Source organism: Ambystoma mexicanum, chromosome 7p (assembly GCF_040938575.1).
Source record: "Ambystoma mexicanum isolate Mex_15411 chromosome 7p, UKY_AmexF1_1, whole genome shotgun sequence".
Lineage (NCBI taxonomy): Eukaryota > Metazoa > Chordata > Amphibia > Caudata > Ambystomatidae > Ambystoma > Ambystoma mexicanum.
The window spans coordinates 897,783,756-897,800,779 of NC_090939.1; the positions used below are offsets into that span (position 1 = coordinate 897,783,756).

The 17,024-nt window shown below is 46.0% G+C and overlaps 1 protein-coding gene across 13 annotated transcripts in view; it reads left to right on the forward strand.

The window, feature by feature from the left end:
* The window catches only part of MCF2L (MCF.2 cell line derived transforming sequence like), an 892,749-nt gene that overhangs the window by 635,386 nt on the left and 240,339 nt on the right, over positions 1 to 17,024 (forward strand). For all 13 annotated transcript variants that reach the window (XM_069637167.1, XM_069637165.1, XM_069637161.1 and 10 more), the window contains one exon: positions 14,283 to 14,397. In XM_069637167.1, coding sequence (XP_069493268.1) covers positions 14,283 to 14,397 — 115 coding nt within the window. The remainder of the gene's footprint in view (positions 1 to 14,282; positions 14,398 to 17,024) is intronic.

The window sequence follows — 17,024 nt, forward strand, 5'->3', positions numbered from 1 at the left end:
TACAAAAATGTGTTGCACTGTCAAATAAGTGACACATATAATGTAATATAAGCTGTAGAAAGTGGTCTAACGGTAAGGAGGAGCGTTTGGCAGCCTATATTTTTAACATAAAAGGATGAGTTTGTAAAGTGATCCCTAAATGTTCACAGGTGGCATGCAATTAATTTACAGGCGCCGCAGTCTCTGGGGGGACTGCTAATATAATAGAAGTCAAATAATGTTATCAGAACGGTTCTGGGTAGACGAGGCATTTTTGTGGAATTTGGTCAAACCCCCTTTCCGAGTAGATTAGGTAGAATTCCATTTACAGCAAGGAGCAGTATTATCTATGACCTCTCCTGTAAAAACGAGCGCGCTTTACGGAGCCACTGGCCAAGTTCATTGTTGGAAACCAGGATAACTGTCACAATTTCCACATTTGTTACAATTGTCGTTTCTCAGATCATTTTGTGAAAACAAATGAAAGTCGATTTGTGTTGATGATGGGATGTCTTGGATGGGAGTTGTCTCCACAAAATGTACTGGGCTACAAAATGGCACCGGTGCTCCAGCATTAGAAATGGTAGTTCTGCTTGAAGTTGCGTCCTTATCACCTCTGGGACACCCAAGTCCACATACACGTTTCCCAGATCTTACACAGCCCGTCGCTCTTCACTGTCCCCAAAACATCCCCATTAAAAGGTTCTAGAATCATCAAATGCTACATGATTGGCGCAAGCATATCGATGGGAGAATCCCATTACATTATATTTGGAGTGCTTTTACCGCCAGATAATTCATGTTTATGCATGATAGAGTAGAATGGAGTAAACGATCCCCAAAAAAGCGTAACTATATTAAGTATGGACAGAAAACGAGTGAAACACGCGGAAGCCAGACTGCCTCAAATTATCACAAAATTGCCCACAATATCATCAGGATTAATATGCTTTGTGAAATGTCACCCACTTGATTGATGCTTAGTCGAGTTACACTAGCTTGTGTTGTAGGGTCTTGTATAGTGTGGCTTCTGTCATTTCTTTAGCCTCTTGGCACTTTTCGTTGTGTAAGGCAATGGGGTGTGATTTGTGGGGCGTAAACAAGTTTGGCTCTGGCTTAGTTTTGGGAAATGCTCTGTGCCATTGCCGGTGAACAGGGCAAGAATGCAAACTTTTAAAATAAAGATGCTGCGTATTGTCTATCTTTTCAGATTGCTCTAGGGGAAGAGTCTGGACCCACAGAAGCTCAAATCCCAAGACCAATTAGATGCAACTTTGCCGCAGACAGTCAAATGCTTGCTAGTAGACTAGAGGAGATTGAGTTCTCACGTGAGGGTGTGATTAAATTAGGGTATGTCTCAGGCCAAGGGATCAATGGACAACTCAAAGCTAGTCATTGGGTTCCAAAAGTCTTTAATAGGATTACAGAATACTAAGGGATTAGTGTGGACGGGTGTATGTGGGCAAGTTTCAACATAATAAAGTAAATCAAATTTTGTCATGCAGTGGTCTTCCCTCTCCATTTAGGCTTTGCCTTCCTGATATGCGATTGGGTCAGCTTGTTGCTAGTCTCATTCTCATCCCCGTTACTATGGTGCTAAGCCAAATTCTAGCCTGCTGAAGAAATTTCGGGTTGCATTGGACCTAGAGATTATTTTGTTTAGCACTGGCTATGGATTGGGCCCACACTCTGCCGCTGGGCCGAGTCCACCTTGGCTCGCATTACAAGGTGACAAAGTATGCACACACCATTGGCAGTAATGGTAATTCCGTCCCGCAGAATTACTGCCGAAAATCAATTCCGAGCGGTAAATCTGCCAATAATTACCATTACCGCTGTATCCAGCGGCTTAATTGGTACCAAGAGAAATCTCTCCTGATGCGAACGTGAAGATCAGCGATGGCCATCTTGAAAAAGGGATTGTCATCCAAGCCCACAAGATACCCCAAGCATGTCTGCAGGCAAAGGGAAGGGGCCACAGAAAGCCAACATTCATAGAGCAGGGGCTCACTCTGCTGACAGTGGCGGCCCATGCAGAGGAGCCGGATGGATCACTTAACCGCAAGATTTCCTTCCAGTGCAAGAATGCCATTTGGAGGGAACTAAGGGACAAGGTGGCATCCATAGGAAATCCAAACCAGAGTGTCCTGTCAGGAAATTATTTCTGAAAGGAAATAAATTCCTAATAATTCATGTAGGTAATTTTATAGTGCTTGATAAGTTGTGACGATTCCCTGGCAGTTTCAATCAAACCCTGGATGTGACATTCTTAGAAGGAACACAGGTGTACATTTTTTATTTCTGTCTTGCACATTGCAAGTTATTTATTTTGCATTTAGTTTTGCGAGCTTATTTCGTATATACATCATTTCTTTAGATGTTTTGAAAACCACATGTACATTTCGCTGCATCTGAACCAAATGTCAAAGCTATAAAATCTAGAAATACAAAAATACACACAAATGTTATCGACATACAATTTGTTTGACGGGTATCATGGGGGGGTCTGGGGGCAAGATGGTGTCCTAATAGTGCAAACAATATGATTTCGTGAAATGTCTCTGTCTAACCACAACATTTAACAAATAAAAGCAGCCATATCGACTAAATCTTGGGCTCAGAGGTGTATGTAAGGCTCAGTTCTGATCACTATGAATGTGCAGCCCCACTCATGTGCCCATTAGTGGATCACAGGGGGCTATACGTTACATTGGTAAAACTGTTGTGCCTTCCTCAGGACCAAAGAGAATGAAGAACCCCTGAGGATCAAAGGATAAAATCACAAGATAAGATGGAATATTTAGTTTAACTTAACTATCCAAACAATGTGACTTGCGTGAGTACCTTCACCTGCATTCAGTAATAAAACACCCTGTTGACACCTACACCAAAAGAAAGAAAGAAAGGCAAAGGACAATGTAACCAAAGCAAAATCTTTATTCAAGTCTAATGAGCAGGTGAGTGGCCACCCATATAGTTGGACTCACCCTCGCTTGAGAAGGGGAAGCATCTCCAGAATGATCTTGGGGTTGTGGGCAGGAGACCTTCTCTCAATACTCAACTCTATTCGGAGGAGTTTGCACAAGAACGGGCGGTCTCAGACTGGACTTCAAGGAAGGGAAACAATTTGTTACACATATTCGGGGCTAGGTGTACTGCAACAAACTAAACAGTCTTATGTGGTAGTGATATAAAGGGAGTTGGACATACCCATTGTTATGATGTCCCCAGTATGTAGAGGTGGAAGGGCTCCACTCACTGGAAAGCGGGGACCTCTGTATAATTCCAGGATCCCATTTGGTAATGCCTAAGTAGGCTCACAATCGTTTCTAAGTGAACGGGGATAGAAAGTGGGAGAGCGGAGACTAGATGTGTGCATATCCAATAAATTCTATAGATCTAGCAAGCGTAATAATAGTTCAATAGCCACCTTACTGGTTGGATCTGGCTAGAACCCGTGAGGTCGGAATCTTCCGAGCTGGTGTAGCGTGAGCCGTTGGCATCTCCTAGCAACGTGCTGGGTCACGTCAATATTATCTGCTGGCGTGATTTCAAGCAAAAGAGTGGTAAAAGGTAGAGTATTAGTATGGGTCTGTGACAACAGATCGAGTACTGGCGAATATGGTGGGTCATTTTGGGTGCATGGTGCGCGAGGTACTTACCCGATGCTCTGTATCTGGTTCCGGATTGGTTTTCTCTGCTGCAGTTACCTTGGAAACTGCTCTCATCAAGCACATATGTAGTCGTGCGTGTCTATGCCTATACGAGATGAAACTATTACTCAGAGAGTTGCCGGTTACCACTTGAGCGCCTTCTTGGAATGTATGAGAGTATGTCCATCAAACTCTACCATTTAGTACCACATTGGAGACTCGAAGAGGCTGTATAATGTAGATTTCCCCTTTAACTTGATGTTGATTTGTCATGTCAGCCCCAGTGTGAGGGCCTCTATATACATGCCAAATATATAAAAACGTTTGCAAGTTTTTTTTGCTGATGTGTTGGGGGAAGTTAAAGTGTTCTGCTGATGAAAGACTTTTAAAGTTAGATCTGTCTTATTAGCGCTCATGCTTAATTACGTTCCTTCTATCTGTATAGCCTCATGGGACATAGAGAGGCACCAGAATAATTAATGATCTAATAAGTGGACTGCAGTGTCAAGGGGTAGGACACGGTGGCCTAGGCATGCATATGGCTGTCACGAAGTGCCTACTCATCCACCTGTTGGCTGGAACAGTGGTATGCCATGCTGATGATGCATGTATAATGACAGGCACCCAGAGTGACCCCTATGGATGGTCCCTGGTAATGTTACCAATATGTTGCCATTTCCTTGTTTAGTCCTGTTTCTAGAGTATTGAGGCGGTGTATCCACCGGGCCTCTTTGTTCAGGAGAAGTCACAATGTTGAGAGTCCACCAAATGAGGTCCTCCACTGAATGCTGGTATTCCAAGAAGTGGGACACAAGCGGAGAAGATATGTTGCTACACTGAATCCTTGACCGATGTTCATTGATCCAGATATGTATTTCTCTCATGGTCTGCCCTATATACCGGAGCCTGCAAGGGCACTGTATGTAGTATACCACATTTTGTGTTTTGCAGTTGGAAAGAAATCTGTGCTCCCACACCCTATCCTTGATCTTAAAGGATTGCTTCTTTCTGGTGTAGCTACATGCTAAGCAGTTGCAACAGGGCAAATGCCCGTTTAGTGGGTGTAGTTCGCAGTTCGAGGTGGTGGCCCTTACCTGTTTAGGCCTTGAGTGGACCGATTTGTCTTTCAGATTCTGCGAACGCATGAATGCGAAGAGGGGCAGCGATGTGTTGGGAATACATGTGTCCACCATTGGCCAGTATTTCCTTATAATTCATTTAATATGATAGGAATTGTTGTATGTGGTGACACAGGTTAACCTGTCTTCTGTGCCACGTCTGTCCTTTGGTTCCAACACAGTTTCCCTTGGTAAAAACCTAGCCCTCTTCAATGAATCGTAGACTAATTTCCTTGGGTAGCCCCTCTATTTAATATTGGTGCTTAAGTTTTTGGCATGCTCATAGTAGTCCTCTAGTGAGGTACAGTTGCGTCTAAGGTTCTCCTTGAGGGACCTGGGATGGAAACTTCAGAAGTGAAGTGTGGTATTGCTATCCGTCAATTCTTTTGTGCAGCAAGCAATTCAGATGGCCTTCCTCCATCTTCATGAGGTCCAAGAAGTGTTTTTGATGCTCCTCATATTCCATTGTGAAATTGATTGTAGGATGGTATCCATTAAGACAGTTGAAGGAATTGTGAAGTGATTCCTGATTGACTGTCCAGATAGAGAGGATGTCCTCTATACATTGGAAACAAGTTTGTGATCTGGGACCTGAAGGTGGTGTTGTCAGAGAGAAAGAATTCTTGTTCGAATGTTGCCGTGAATAGTATTGCAAGGCTTGTCGCAAAGGCTGCACCCATGGCCGTCCCTCAGATTTGTAGATCGAATTGGTTGGCATATTGAAAGAAATTCTTTCTCAGTGCTGCGCTCATCAAATCTATAATATATTCTCTGGGTTCCCTTTGTTGCGTGGCCCCATGGACTAGATGTTCGCGGATTTTCTCTATCGCTTCGTCTTGTGGAATGTTAGTATAGTGCAATTTAATGTCCATGGTGACCAGGAGGCTACAGTTAGAGTCAAACCCCAATCCCTCAGAGTGTGATTGAGGCCATTGTGTCTTTGATGTAAGTTGGGGTATCTTTAGTACTGAGCTGCAGAAAAATGTCCACAAATGTACACAGCGGTTCCAAAATGGAACCACACCCCGACACAGTGGGTCTACCCGGAGGTGTAACTGCACCCTTATGCATTTTGTTAAGGACATAAAATGTTGGAGTTCTTTGTTCCCTCCTCCCTTATTGGCATGTTTGATAGTACGTCTTTGGTCTGCCATGAGAGTCTGGAGGTGCTCTCTCTCTCAATATTAGATAGATTTGCTTCACATGTTGTTTTTGAGTGCTTAGTCTTTTTAGATCACCATGACAAATAATACTCCCTGGTGGCTCCTCATGCCATTATCAGTGCCATCACCAATTGTATTATTGTTCAGTGTACCCCCGCTACCTCCTGCTACTATATAAACTGCACTAGATAAAATGTCTTTGATATCTGTTTACCCATGTTACCACTGTATCCCTATTGTAACTCCACGGGACGTTATTTAATTTGCTGTATGTAACTAAGCTATACAACCCTCTTACTATGTTCGCGCCTTGTTATCCTTGTGGTTATGTGTGCATTATAAATAATAAAACAAACAGAGATATAATTCTCAAACAAAATTAATTCCTTACGCACTTGGTTGTCCTGTGAGGTGAAGGTAGGTGGTACCCAGAGGCCAGTGTCATCCATTTCGTCCCTTGGTTCCTGTTCTTGGAAAAAGCATTTGAGCCTTAGTTTGCTAAAGAATTTTTTGAGTTCTACTTCCGAAGTGAACCAACCAGTTTGGTTCGTCAGAACCAATGATAGCCCTTTCGCTAAGACTTGTATTTGAGCTGGCATCAGGGTTAAGCCTGAAAGATTGGACACTGGTATTTCCTTGCTCTTGTCCTTCTCCATTGGTGTCAGTTGTCCAATATTTATTGGTTGTATGTCCTCTTCTGGGACCTCTGTCGTCTCCTGACTCCCCATGGGGGAAAGTCTTTGTTTTAGAAGTTGCCAGGGCTTCCTCAAGGGAAACCTCTGAATGAAAAAGGCCTAAAACCTCTTGTCCACTGATATTGCTCAAAGCCATAATCGCCAGGTCCTCCCCGGTTGAATCACTACTGGTGTTGGAGAAGGTGACCCATCTCCGGGGGGGGGGGCCTCTCCCGTTATTAGTAGTGTTTTGGGATCTTTCTGTATTACGCAGTTGTAGAAAGTTTGTTCCTAGTTAAGGGTAGATCTTTTCAGCTTTTAACTCCTGGATGTCCCTGTTAAGTTTCTTTATCTTTCTCGTAAGTGTAGTGGCTTTAAAATCTTTAAATTGATTCACTATATTCATTTATTTTAATGTTTGTATAGCACATCAAATTGCAATATTACACGCAGGTAATTCATAAGGTGAGCAGTGGAGAACGTTACACATACATGGTGGCTCAATGTGCTGGGATTGAGGCTAGCAGTAAATTCGGAGTCTTGCTAAAAGAGCCATGCTTTGAGGCATTTACATAAGACCCAGAAAGAAGTTTCAGATCTTAGTGATGGTGGTAGGGGATTCCAATGTTTTGCGGTCACTACTGGGAAGCTGCAGCCCCTTGCTCATTGCAGTTCGGATCTGGAGATGGCGAGAAGGTGCGAGTAGGTGGGAGGCCCAGGTGGGTCTGTTGGATTGTGATGTAATGAATTTTCTTGACAAGTATCTGCAGTGTTTGAGAGGCATTTGTGGTTAGTGTGAGCGTTTTTAATATAATGTGCTCACTAACAGGCAGCCCATGGGCAATCCTTCTAGCTGGTGATGTGGTCTTTTTTCTGAATGTTCAAGGCTGTTTTTAGTGCATTATTTTGTCTGATCTGTCGTTTTTTGATGTTACAAGTGGTAGAGCCTGCGAAGAGGGCGTTGCAATAGTCTAATCTCGAGAGTATGAGGGCTCTTGCAATCGTAATGCAGCTGTCAGAAGTAAGGAAAGGCCCACAGGCGTTGATGAGTTTAGTTGTGTAAGCGGCGGACGAGGCTGTTGTATATACATGGCGAGTTAATGCGGGATGCATCCAGGCACACCCCCACAGTTTTTACTTCTTTGGAGGTTGGGATGGTGTTGCCATCAATGCCGAATTACTTCTATGCTCCGTTAAGTTTGTTTAAAAGTGTTTGTGATCTGATAATGAGCAACTCAGTCCTTTCGTTGTTTAGGCAAAGGGAATGTTGAGCTATCCAGGCCTAGGTTGTTTGATAGATTTTGCCCAGTGTGTCCGAGTCTGTCTCGTAGGTGCCTGAAAAGGGGGTAGGAGAATGTGGGTATCGTCCGCACAGTTGGTATAGGAGATACCCATAGTATCAAGGAGGTTGAAGAGCGGCTTCTTGAAAATATTGTAAAACGTGGGAGGGACACAGGATCCTTGGGGAACTCCTCGGGTAACTGGTGCTGGAGAGGCAGATACAGCAGTGGTAAAGTACCTCATTGTTCTGTTTGATAGGAAGGACACTGTCCAGGCTGTTGCTTTGGTGGAGAAATGGGCTGCTGGGGAAAGGTGTTGGCAGAGAATTTTATGATCCACCAAATCAAAAGCAGCTGAGAGATTGAGCGAGCGGAGGAGGGCGAGTTACCATTTTCTTGGATTTTTAAGCCTAGGAGTGCTGATTCCATTCTGTGGCCTGGACGGAATTCAGATTCTTGTATGACGACATTTTTGAGGGGATATTATCACATGGAACCCTTTTCTTGAGGAGAGGAAGGACCCAGGTGTCTTTTAGGTTGGCCGTTAAACTACCAGAGGAGAAGGAGGGAGGTATTAATGAGCAATGAGATGAATGGGACAAGCTCTGATGCAGATTCTGTGAGGGCCGAGGCAGGGCAGATTTCCCCCATTGGCATCTGGCTGGCTTCAGTGCTTTGATAATTTTGGTCACTTCTGCGTCGGATATCGGGGTAAACTCGAAGAGTAATGTGGAGAGGCAGTGCGGTTATGGGGTCTGCTGCTGCCTCTGTTGGCATTAGATTCTTTCTTCGGCAATATTTCTTTTTGTAGAGAAGAGATTTTATCAAAAAACGCATTTTGTATATTGGCCCACCAGCTGATGTCTATAAGGCAGCTAGCTGGTGGGGGAACTGGATATTCGAGTTCCTGTAATATGGCAAAGTGCACTCTAGAGCCTGAGTTCGCTTTTTCAATTCACTAGTTGTAGGTTGAGTCTTTTGGTTTGGCCTGTTTGTAAGATTTGGACAAGGAGGAAACGTGGTCTTTATGGGCGACTGATGGATACTTTTTCCATGTAGTTTCAGCTGCTCACTTAGTGAAGCATAAGGATTTGAGGTTAAGGGTGTACCAGGTGTTCAAGTGAGCTAAAAGCTTAGATTTACGTGTGCTCATAGGCACCACCTTGTCAATAGCAAATAAAAGTGTATGGTTTTATAATTTGACCATAGAGGCGGAATCAGTAACAGAGGGTTCGTAAGCTGTTAGAGGCTTCAACAATGGGAGCAACTAGGCTGATGTGATATTACTGGCATTTCTTGTAAGAGTGGCCAGTCGGGGTTGTAGCATGGCAGGGGATTGGTCGTTCTTGGGAATGGTAAAGGATATAGCATTGTGGTCTGACCACAGATCAGGCACATTGGAAAGGATATTGATGTTGCAGTTAGTCTGCCAGCTGATCTAGCCTACAACCTTTGTCGTGGGTAGGGCAGGTGATGCGTTGCGTGAACCCCAAGGCTTCTATAGTGTTGGCTAGGGCAAGCACATTGGTGTCCGCTGGGTCATTGTAGCCTAGATTTATATCTCCCATGAAGACGATTCTAGAGGATGACTTGCTATCATGTGAGAGAAGATGTAAGACATCATCCTTGAATAATAGTAGTGGCCCTGGTGGTCTGTAAATTAGATGAAGAGTTATCGTGGCAGTGTCCAAAAGGGACATTTTATTTGCCAAGTTCCTCCGGACTGAAAACCTTGGTTAGTCATTTCTGTAATGGACAGATGATTTTTGGCAATGATGGCCACCCCTCCCCTTCGGCGTCCAGCCCTGTCTTTCGTGAAGATAGTGTTGCTGTCAGGGATGGCGAGGGAGAGGGACGATCCAGCTGCGCAATGCATCCAAGTTCCTGCGTCTAGGTAGGAGTTGGGAGGGTGCTAGTCAAGGTTGGCAGTGGGTCTGTTTTCCGAGGGCGTGGGCGGGTCGCCCTGTTTGTTAAGCAAGGTGTAGTGTTCGTGCCAGGTGGCCTTTTCAGCTGAGTGTGGTATGAGTGTTATAGGCCTTGAGGGTTGTAGGCCTGTTTTAAGGCATGTGAGCAATGATGTAGGGATAGCCGGAGGGGCAGGACCGCGATGCAATTTCTTTAGCAGGGGCAGTGGAGACATTTTGCTTAGTGGGGGCACCAGAGATAAATGCGATGGCATGGGTAGCTAGTCCATTTTCTCTAATAAAGATACCAGAAGGTTTTTCACTTGCCGGCGCGCGCTTCTTATCGGTACTATAAAGGGCACCTGAGTCCTTATCACAAACAAGAGCCCCAGTCACAAATGCACCAAAGGCATATTTACAAACAGTAGCTCCAGTTACAGAGGCATCAAGGGCATATTTGCCAACAGTGGTGCCAGTTACAGGGGCATCAGGAGCTTGTTTATGAACAGTAGCGCCAGTTATTGGAGAGTTTGAGTGCCTCTGCATCTAGCTCTCTGTATTGTTGCCCCAATTCTTTGTGCTGTCGAGATTGAGGGTACCATCCGGTCCCGGCTACATTTGGTGGCTATGCACACCTGAACCTACAAGTGCAAGGAAGGGATCATGCCATGCCACACCCAAAAAAGACATTTCCCAGAAGGAGACCTCCAGGACTCCCCAGGCCAAGGACCCTGCTGCTAGCACCTCGGGGGGCACAGTCGCACATGCCACAGTCGTGTCCCCAACAGCGCCCATGACTGAGCCTGCAGGGCCTCCCACCAGTGTTGGGGACTCTACCATGCAAATCACCCGAGTGCGGACAGTGGAACTGGCACCACACCCGCTGTTAGAGCAGCACCTGACTCTGGCACCCCTGGCTCCACCTCTCCAGCTCACCCTTTGAGGTACATATCATCCCCCCTGCAAGCCTCTCGCCCATGCTGTCTTCTCCCTCCCCCTTGTCATCTCACCATTTCCTCCATTGGCACCATACAGAGGACAGAGAATCACCACCTGAAGAAGACGAGGTGCATGGTGAGCAGGCGTCTGGCAGCCATGGAAGGCTCCTTCATCTCTCTCCCAAGTCAGTATCACAATACAACATAGATGCCCTCTGGGAGACGCTCACACAGATGGAGCAGTGGTAGGATAGGATGGAGCTCATAGCGCAGGCGCAACTGGGTCACCCAAAGGCAATGAGTGATGCCGGGTCGATGCCTCCAGGCGGGTGCCTACTGCCCTGGTCCGACCGCGGCATTGTGCTTCTGAGCGCACTGCTATCACCACATTCCAGAGCCAAAGGGTACGCGAGTTGTGTGAGTGAATGTCGGCCACTAATGAGAACATCTCCAGGGCTATTACCCTCACCCTGAAGCACGCCCAGGGCAGTGAACCAGGTAGTTCCGTTTCTGCCATCCCTACTGAGGGTTCTTGGCAAGCACGCCCCCAAGGCACTACCAGTGCTGCACCGGCTGTGCTGCCACTCTGACAAAAGGTGGCAGGAGTAGGTGGTAGTGGACACATGTATTACACAGACTGAAAACCAGGAGGGTGTGGGGAGGGTATTATGTTGAGGATGAGGGTGTAAGCAGGGCATGGCTGTTTTCAATTCTACACAATAAACCAATAGTTTGCCTTTGCACACGCAAGAACAATGCTTTCTTTGAGGGACAGTGTACAATTTAATTGCTGGCAACATACATGCAAGAGTGACGTAGGTACAAGGAAATGAGACTAGAAATTATTGTCGGAGTTCTTGCCCTAACAGATGGCTCTCCCTGCCTTCGTGATGCAGACTGCGTGGCCGCACTATGTCATCCACATGAGTGTTGTCCTCTGGGGGAGGCATGTCCACATCTGGGGGGGGGAGGGCAGATGTTGCCTGAGGCACACGTACAGCATGGCACAGACAATGAATACCTTCCCCACGTTCTCTGGGCTATACACGAGGGCCCCTCCAGTCATGTGGAGATACCTGGAACATCCTTTCAACGGGCCAAAGATCAGCTTGATACGCAACCTTGTTTGGAAGTGCACCTCATTTGTAGGCCACCCCCTGTGGCATGTGTGGATTGCGCACATGTGTCATGAGCCACGGGACCTGTGGGCATACCGAGTCACTTGCAAAGGTGAAGGACGCATGTCAGAAACAGTTCAGTATGTGCTGCATTTGTACATGGCATGTTCATCTAAGCTGTGTAGTTGTTATGGTGCATAGTTGGACAACACAGTTGTTCATTACTGTGATGACTTGAAGCTTCATGTTCTACGGGGGTATATGTGCAATTACACTTTAGGATACTCCTTTCACACGTCTCTCTTCCACCAGTTGTCATGCATACAGTAGTGTGGGTTGGTGTCTGGTATGTATGGGCTGTGAGAGCAGGTCCAGCGTGCACAGGGCTGTGACGAGGCATGCATGGAGTCAAAATATGCCTTTGTGGTATTGATTTGTGCCTGGGTGGTGGGTAGGGAGATGTTCTGGGGTGCATGCCACAACAGTGCATCCAGCTCCTGCAGAAGCACAATGAAGAAAGTGGGCTGTGACGCACCATGCATTGCGCTCATAGTGTGCTGGTAGGTGCCTGTTGCAAGGTAATGCAGCACTGATACAGGCTTCCACAGCGGTGATAGGGCAGTTGGGATGTTTATCTGGCTCCGGCTTTCTTCCTGGATCAGGAATATCGGCTCAGTAATGGTCTCCCTGTTGAGCCTGTAGAGTGATGAGCTGACCAGTTGTTAGCGCCCAAGTTGATGTCCTGACCTGGGGAATGGGTGCTCGCCTTGCAATGTGCCCAAGCTGACTCTCTGCTCTGTGGTTCGTGGTGCTGTTCCTGTCTCTGCACCTCGATGTACAGCAGGGGGTGCGGAATGTCCAAGTTTGCGACTGCTAGTATCAGCATGGTGTTAAGAAGCAAGTTTGGGGAAGGTGCAGGCCTTATGTACCCTTTCAGAGTGAATTGAGTGCACCTGTGACTTGATTTCCTTCAACTGTATGCATTCACCTCCACCTCGTAGGTGATGGCAACTGCACTGTTTTTTTCACGGCAGTATCTTGGCTGTATTTCAACTTGTAATGCAGGGAAAATACAATTTAGCATCTTGGCGGTAATTCCCTCAGCGGAATAACAGCTGATGCTAATTCCATCAGATGTTGGCGGTAATTCCGCCATTGTTCAATCAGTCGTTCTTATTCCACTAGCGGAAGTTACTTAACCCCTAATTCGACGGGGGTGGTAATTATATTACTGCCACTTTTACTGCATACCGCACAACTCGTAATTAACCCCATTGGCCCTCATTACGACCCTGGCGGATTTTTTCCGCCATCGACGGACTTTCCGGCCATGGCGCAAAGTCCCTTTACGCCATGGCGGATGGCGGACTTACCGCCCCATTCCGAGGTCGGCGGGGCGGTAAGTCCCCATTGACCCATTTACCCTTCCCCATTCCCATTTCGGCCCCATAGGGTATAATGGGAGTGGGGAAGGAGTTAATTACGCCACCGTAAAATACGGTGGCGTAATTAACACCAAGGTCCCAGAGCGCCATGGTTTTTTCCGCCCGCAAAAAGCGGGCGGAAAAATGACCATGGCGCTCTGGGAACTCGTAGTTGGCGGTAAGGGGTCGGCGCAGCTAACGCTGGCGCAGACCCCTTAGCGCCAGGGTCGTAATGAGGGCCATTGTCATTTGTGACAGCCTCAAGTTTCAGCGCAAGGGAAAATAAGACATCATAGTTTCAACTCCCGTTTCTCTTTGTCTATCAACACCCAAAGTCCATGAATGCCTGTTTTTAGCTTGTTTGTCTTCATTTGTTAATGTTAAAGGATATTTATACCACACACTGTCCCTGCCGGAGTGGTCCCGTGGCACTCCGGTGGCTCTGAAAGGCAAGAGAGTAGGGTAAGTTAGTAGGACAGAGCGGGGAAAAGTGCAAGAGAGCTCTGATGTGTTGTTGGCAGCTTCAGTTCGGTTTACACCATCCGCTGAGCTTGGGTGTGTTTTTCGGTTGGTAGCCTTCATGTGCTGTTGTGCGGGGCTATGGGTGGTTTGTTTTGTTGTTGCGGTGTAGTTAATTGCGCGCGGTTTGGTGTGCTTTGGAGGTATGGTTGTGTTTGGTTCAGAGTTTGAGAGGTGTATGCAGAGGGCCGAGTTTGTTATTAGTAGGGTTGGTTATAGACATTACTATCTAGATGTGACGCAAGTTACTATTAATGTTTTTGTCTAGATGTGACACTCGCAAATAATTACAATTCTGTCTCTGTGATGCAAGTTAATATTCGCATTCCTGTCTAGATGAGACACGCTAATATGCACATTCCCGTATAGATGTGATGCACGCTAATATTCACAATATTTCACAATTAAAGAATTGTGGGAGCTAGAATGCTGGCCTGAACGTTCCAAAATAGCCATCCTTATAATTTTATTTGCAAATAGGTCTGTGTTCACAGCCCGTCTCTTCCTTCCAGGCTTTTGGGGCAGTTAAACGAAACTGAAGAGGCATTTGATGACTTTTGGGCAAAGCACGAGCAGAAACTCGCCCAGTGCCTGCAGCTTCGAAACTTCGAGCAGAATTTCCGCGAGGTAAGCCCCTCTGAGCTGCACTGCTACCATGTTGTGACACGTGGCCAATTAATTTTCAGCTGGATGATTGAAAGGGTATGAGATGACTTGTCATGCGGCCCCCACACTCGGAGGCTTCATTATTTTAATCTGTCATTTTCAGAATTGGTATTACTTGATAGCCAGTAGGAACCGTGGGGGCTCTCACTAGGAACCGTGGGGGCTATCACTAGGAACCGTCGGGGCCATCACTAGGAACCGTATCACTTTAAATAGCACTAACAAACTGCTCTCTGCCAAATGGGACATCCATTCTGATTACGGTATTGGTAACTAGTGGACTATTCACTCCAAGGAGTAACACTTAAGGGACGGCAGAGTGGTGAAAAGGGACTTGCATTGTTTAATGTAACCATTCATTTATCACTAGGAGCTGGGCCTAGCACTCTGGTTTTAAATATGGTGAATTTACTTAGATTTCTACATTGCACTTTTTAACCTGTGAGCACTTTGTAACCCACAAACAAAGGGGGAAAACATGGCTAAATCATTACAGAACAGCACCTATCTCACTTGTCTGTTATGGGTGGATATTTTTAGTTGGGGCTATTGGGTGGCAGAGCCACCTATAAACCAACATGATTGCATTAGAGTACAGATAGGGATACATGGCATATGAGGAGGAACACACCGCTTGTAGGTGTTTGGTTATTTGCCCACCAATTGGCCATGGTAACCCATGTGGCCATGCCCACCCAGTTCCTGCCCCTCCCTGCCCAAAACACCACCTCATGGGCACTCTTTGAGCTGGCTGTATCAAGCCGTACCAACGAACTTTGCATCAAAGTACTTGCCAGTGTTTTTTCAAAGCAGTCTTCTGAAAGTTGATGAGTGTTGTGTTGTACAGGACATTGCCACCCTAAGGAATCCTGGCGCTTAATGACTTAATTGGAGTTGTAAACACGCTACTAGTGTAATAAAAATGTCTTAACAAGGTCTGCCTTCAGCCTCTCCATTTAGGAGAATGATACCTGTCCTTGACTGAACAAAAACAAGCATTGACAAGCCAACAGTTTTGGCTTATGTATAATTATTAGGCATCAATGTTAAATGCCAATTTACTTGCACAAATTTGGACCTGCTGCCAGTTAATACCACTACGGCAGTGCCTTTCCAATGGCTGCACAAACGCCCAAACTTGTTGGCATTGCCAATGCTTGCTTCTGCTTCCTGTCCATCCTGAGTGAGTCGTCAATGGCTGCCTTTCAAGTTACTTTGCAATTTTTCATGGTGGCCATATTGGATAGGTCATCCAGTTAACTTTTTGAATGAATGCTCGTTTCATGGGATTTAAATACATTTGTTCTTCCCCCACTTGCCTCCAGATGTAAGGTTTATAGTGTTCCAAAACAACATTTCCTGCTTAATATCTGTGCCAGCTCTATGTTCAAACTCAAATGATGTGTTTTTTTGATGTAAGGCTTTTGATTATTTCAGGACTATATTGTAGGGATTTATGCTGGAGTCTCCAGCTTCTAAGCACTTATAATAAATGCTGTTATTTCGCAGTTGAACAGTACTCTCCACGCAAAGATGGAGTAAAGGTAAAGTTGGCTCTCCTGTGTTTCAAACCTTTGACTTTAAGTCACTCAGATCTCCGAGGTGAGAGCTTACTCGCTGAGCTATCTTACCTGGACCTCCTATTTTCTGTTACTCCAAAGTTTCCTTTTCCTTTCTTGCAGCTATTACACCTCATTGCACCATTCACATGTCAGAATGTGTGTCCTGGACCTAACAAACACAACGTTGGTCCTCACTTTTCCTTCTTCCACCCGGACATTCTGTCTTGCTGGTATTTCACGGTACCGCATAATCCTCGGATTGCCATCTAAGGGGATAAGCCTGCATGGGTGACCCCAGCACCTTCCATTCCGTGGTCAGCAGCGAGAAGGGGGTACTATGCAGACCTTATGCTAGATACAAACATGTAGACAGAACAAGAAAGGTGCAAAGTAGAGAAAAAAAATCCTTTTCATATGATAAGAAATTGGTAGTCCAAGGCGTAATTCCAGTTATATATACATATTATCGGGTGCAAGTCGCCGCCCTATAGTTACGGTGATAGCCTTGAGTCACAGGAAATCCGAAAATTCTACTGCTAATAACCTTTTCTCCAGCATGGGGTCTGGCATGGATTCACATGCTCATGAATATTCCCCGTCGTCAGGCTGGGAATCCTCGGTAAAGAAAAAACCAGTATCAGTTTTGTTTCTGATCTGTCTTTCGTAGTAATAACCAATCACTGGTCTCTGCGTCATACTGACCACAGCCAATGACTGCCCTCTACCTAAGCACCGCCTCTGGCAGCCATCTTCAGATTTTCAGGTCTCGGGTATGGCCCAGGAGAAGGGAAGCTCGACGCCCGGAAAGCTGTTCAGGGTCTGCCCTGGATGCCAGCTGCAGAACGTCTTTAAGGAGGACGAACACTCTTTCTGCCTTTACTGCCTTCATGAGGACAAGACGCACGTGGAGAAGGACTGTGCGTTTTGCGGCAACATGTCGGAACGGACCATGAAGGACCGCCATCAACGTCTCGCCAACTGGCTGGAGGGTAAGAGCCCGTCTGGCGAGAAGAAGAAGAAATCCGA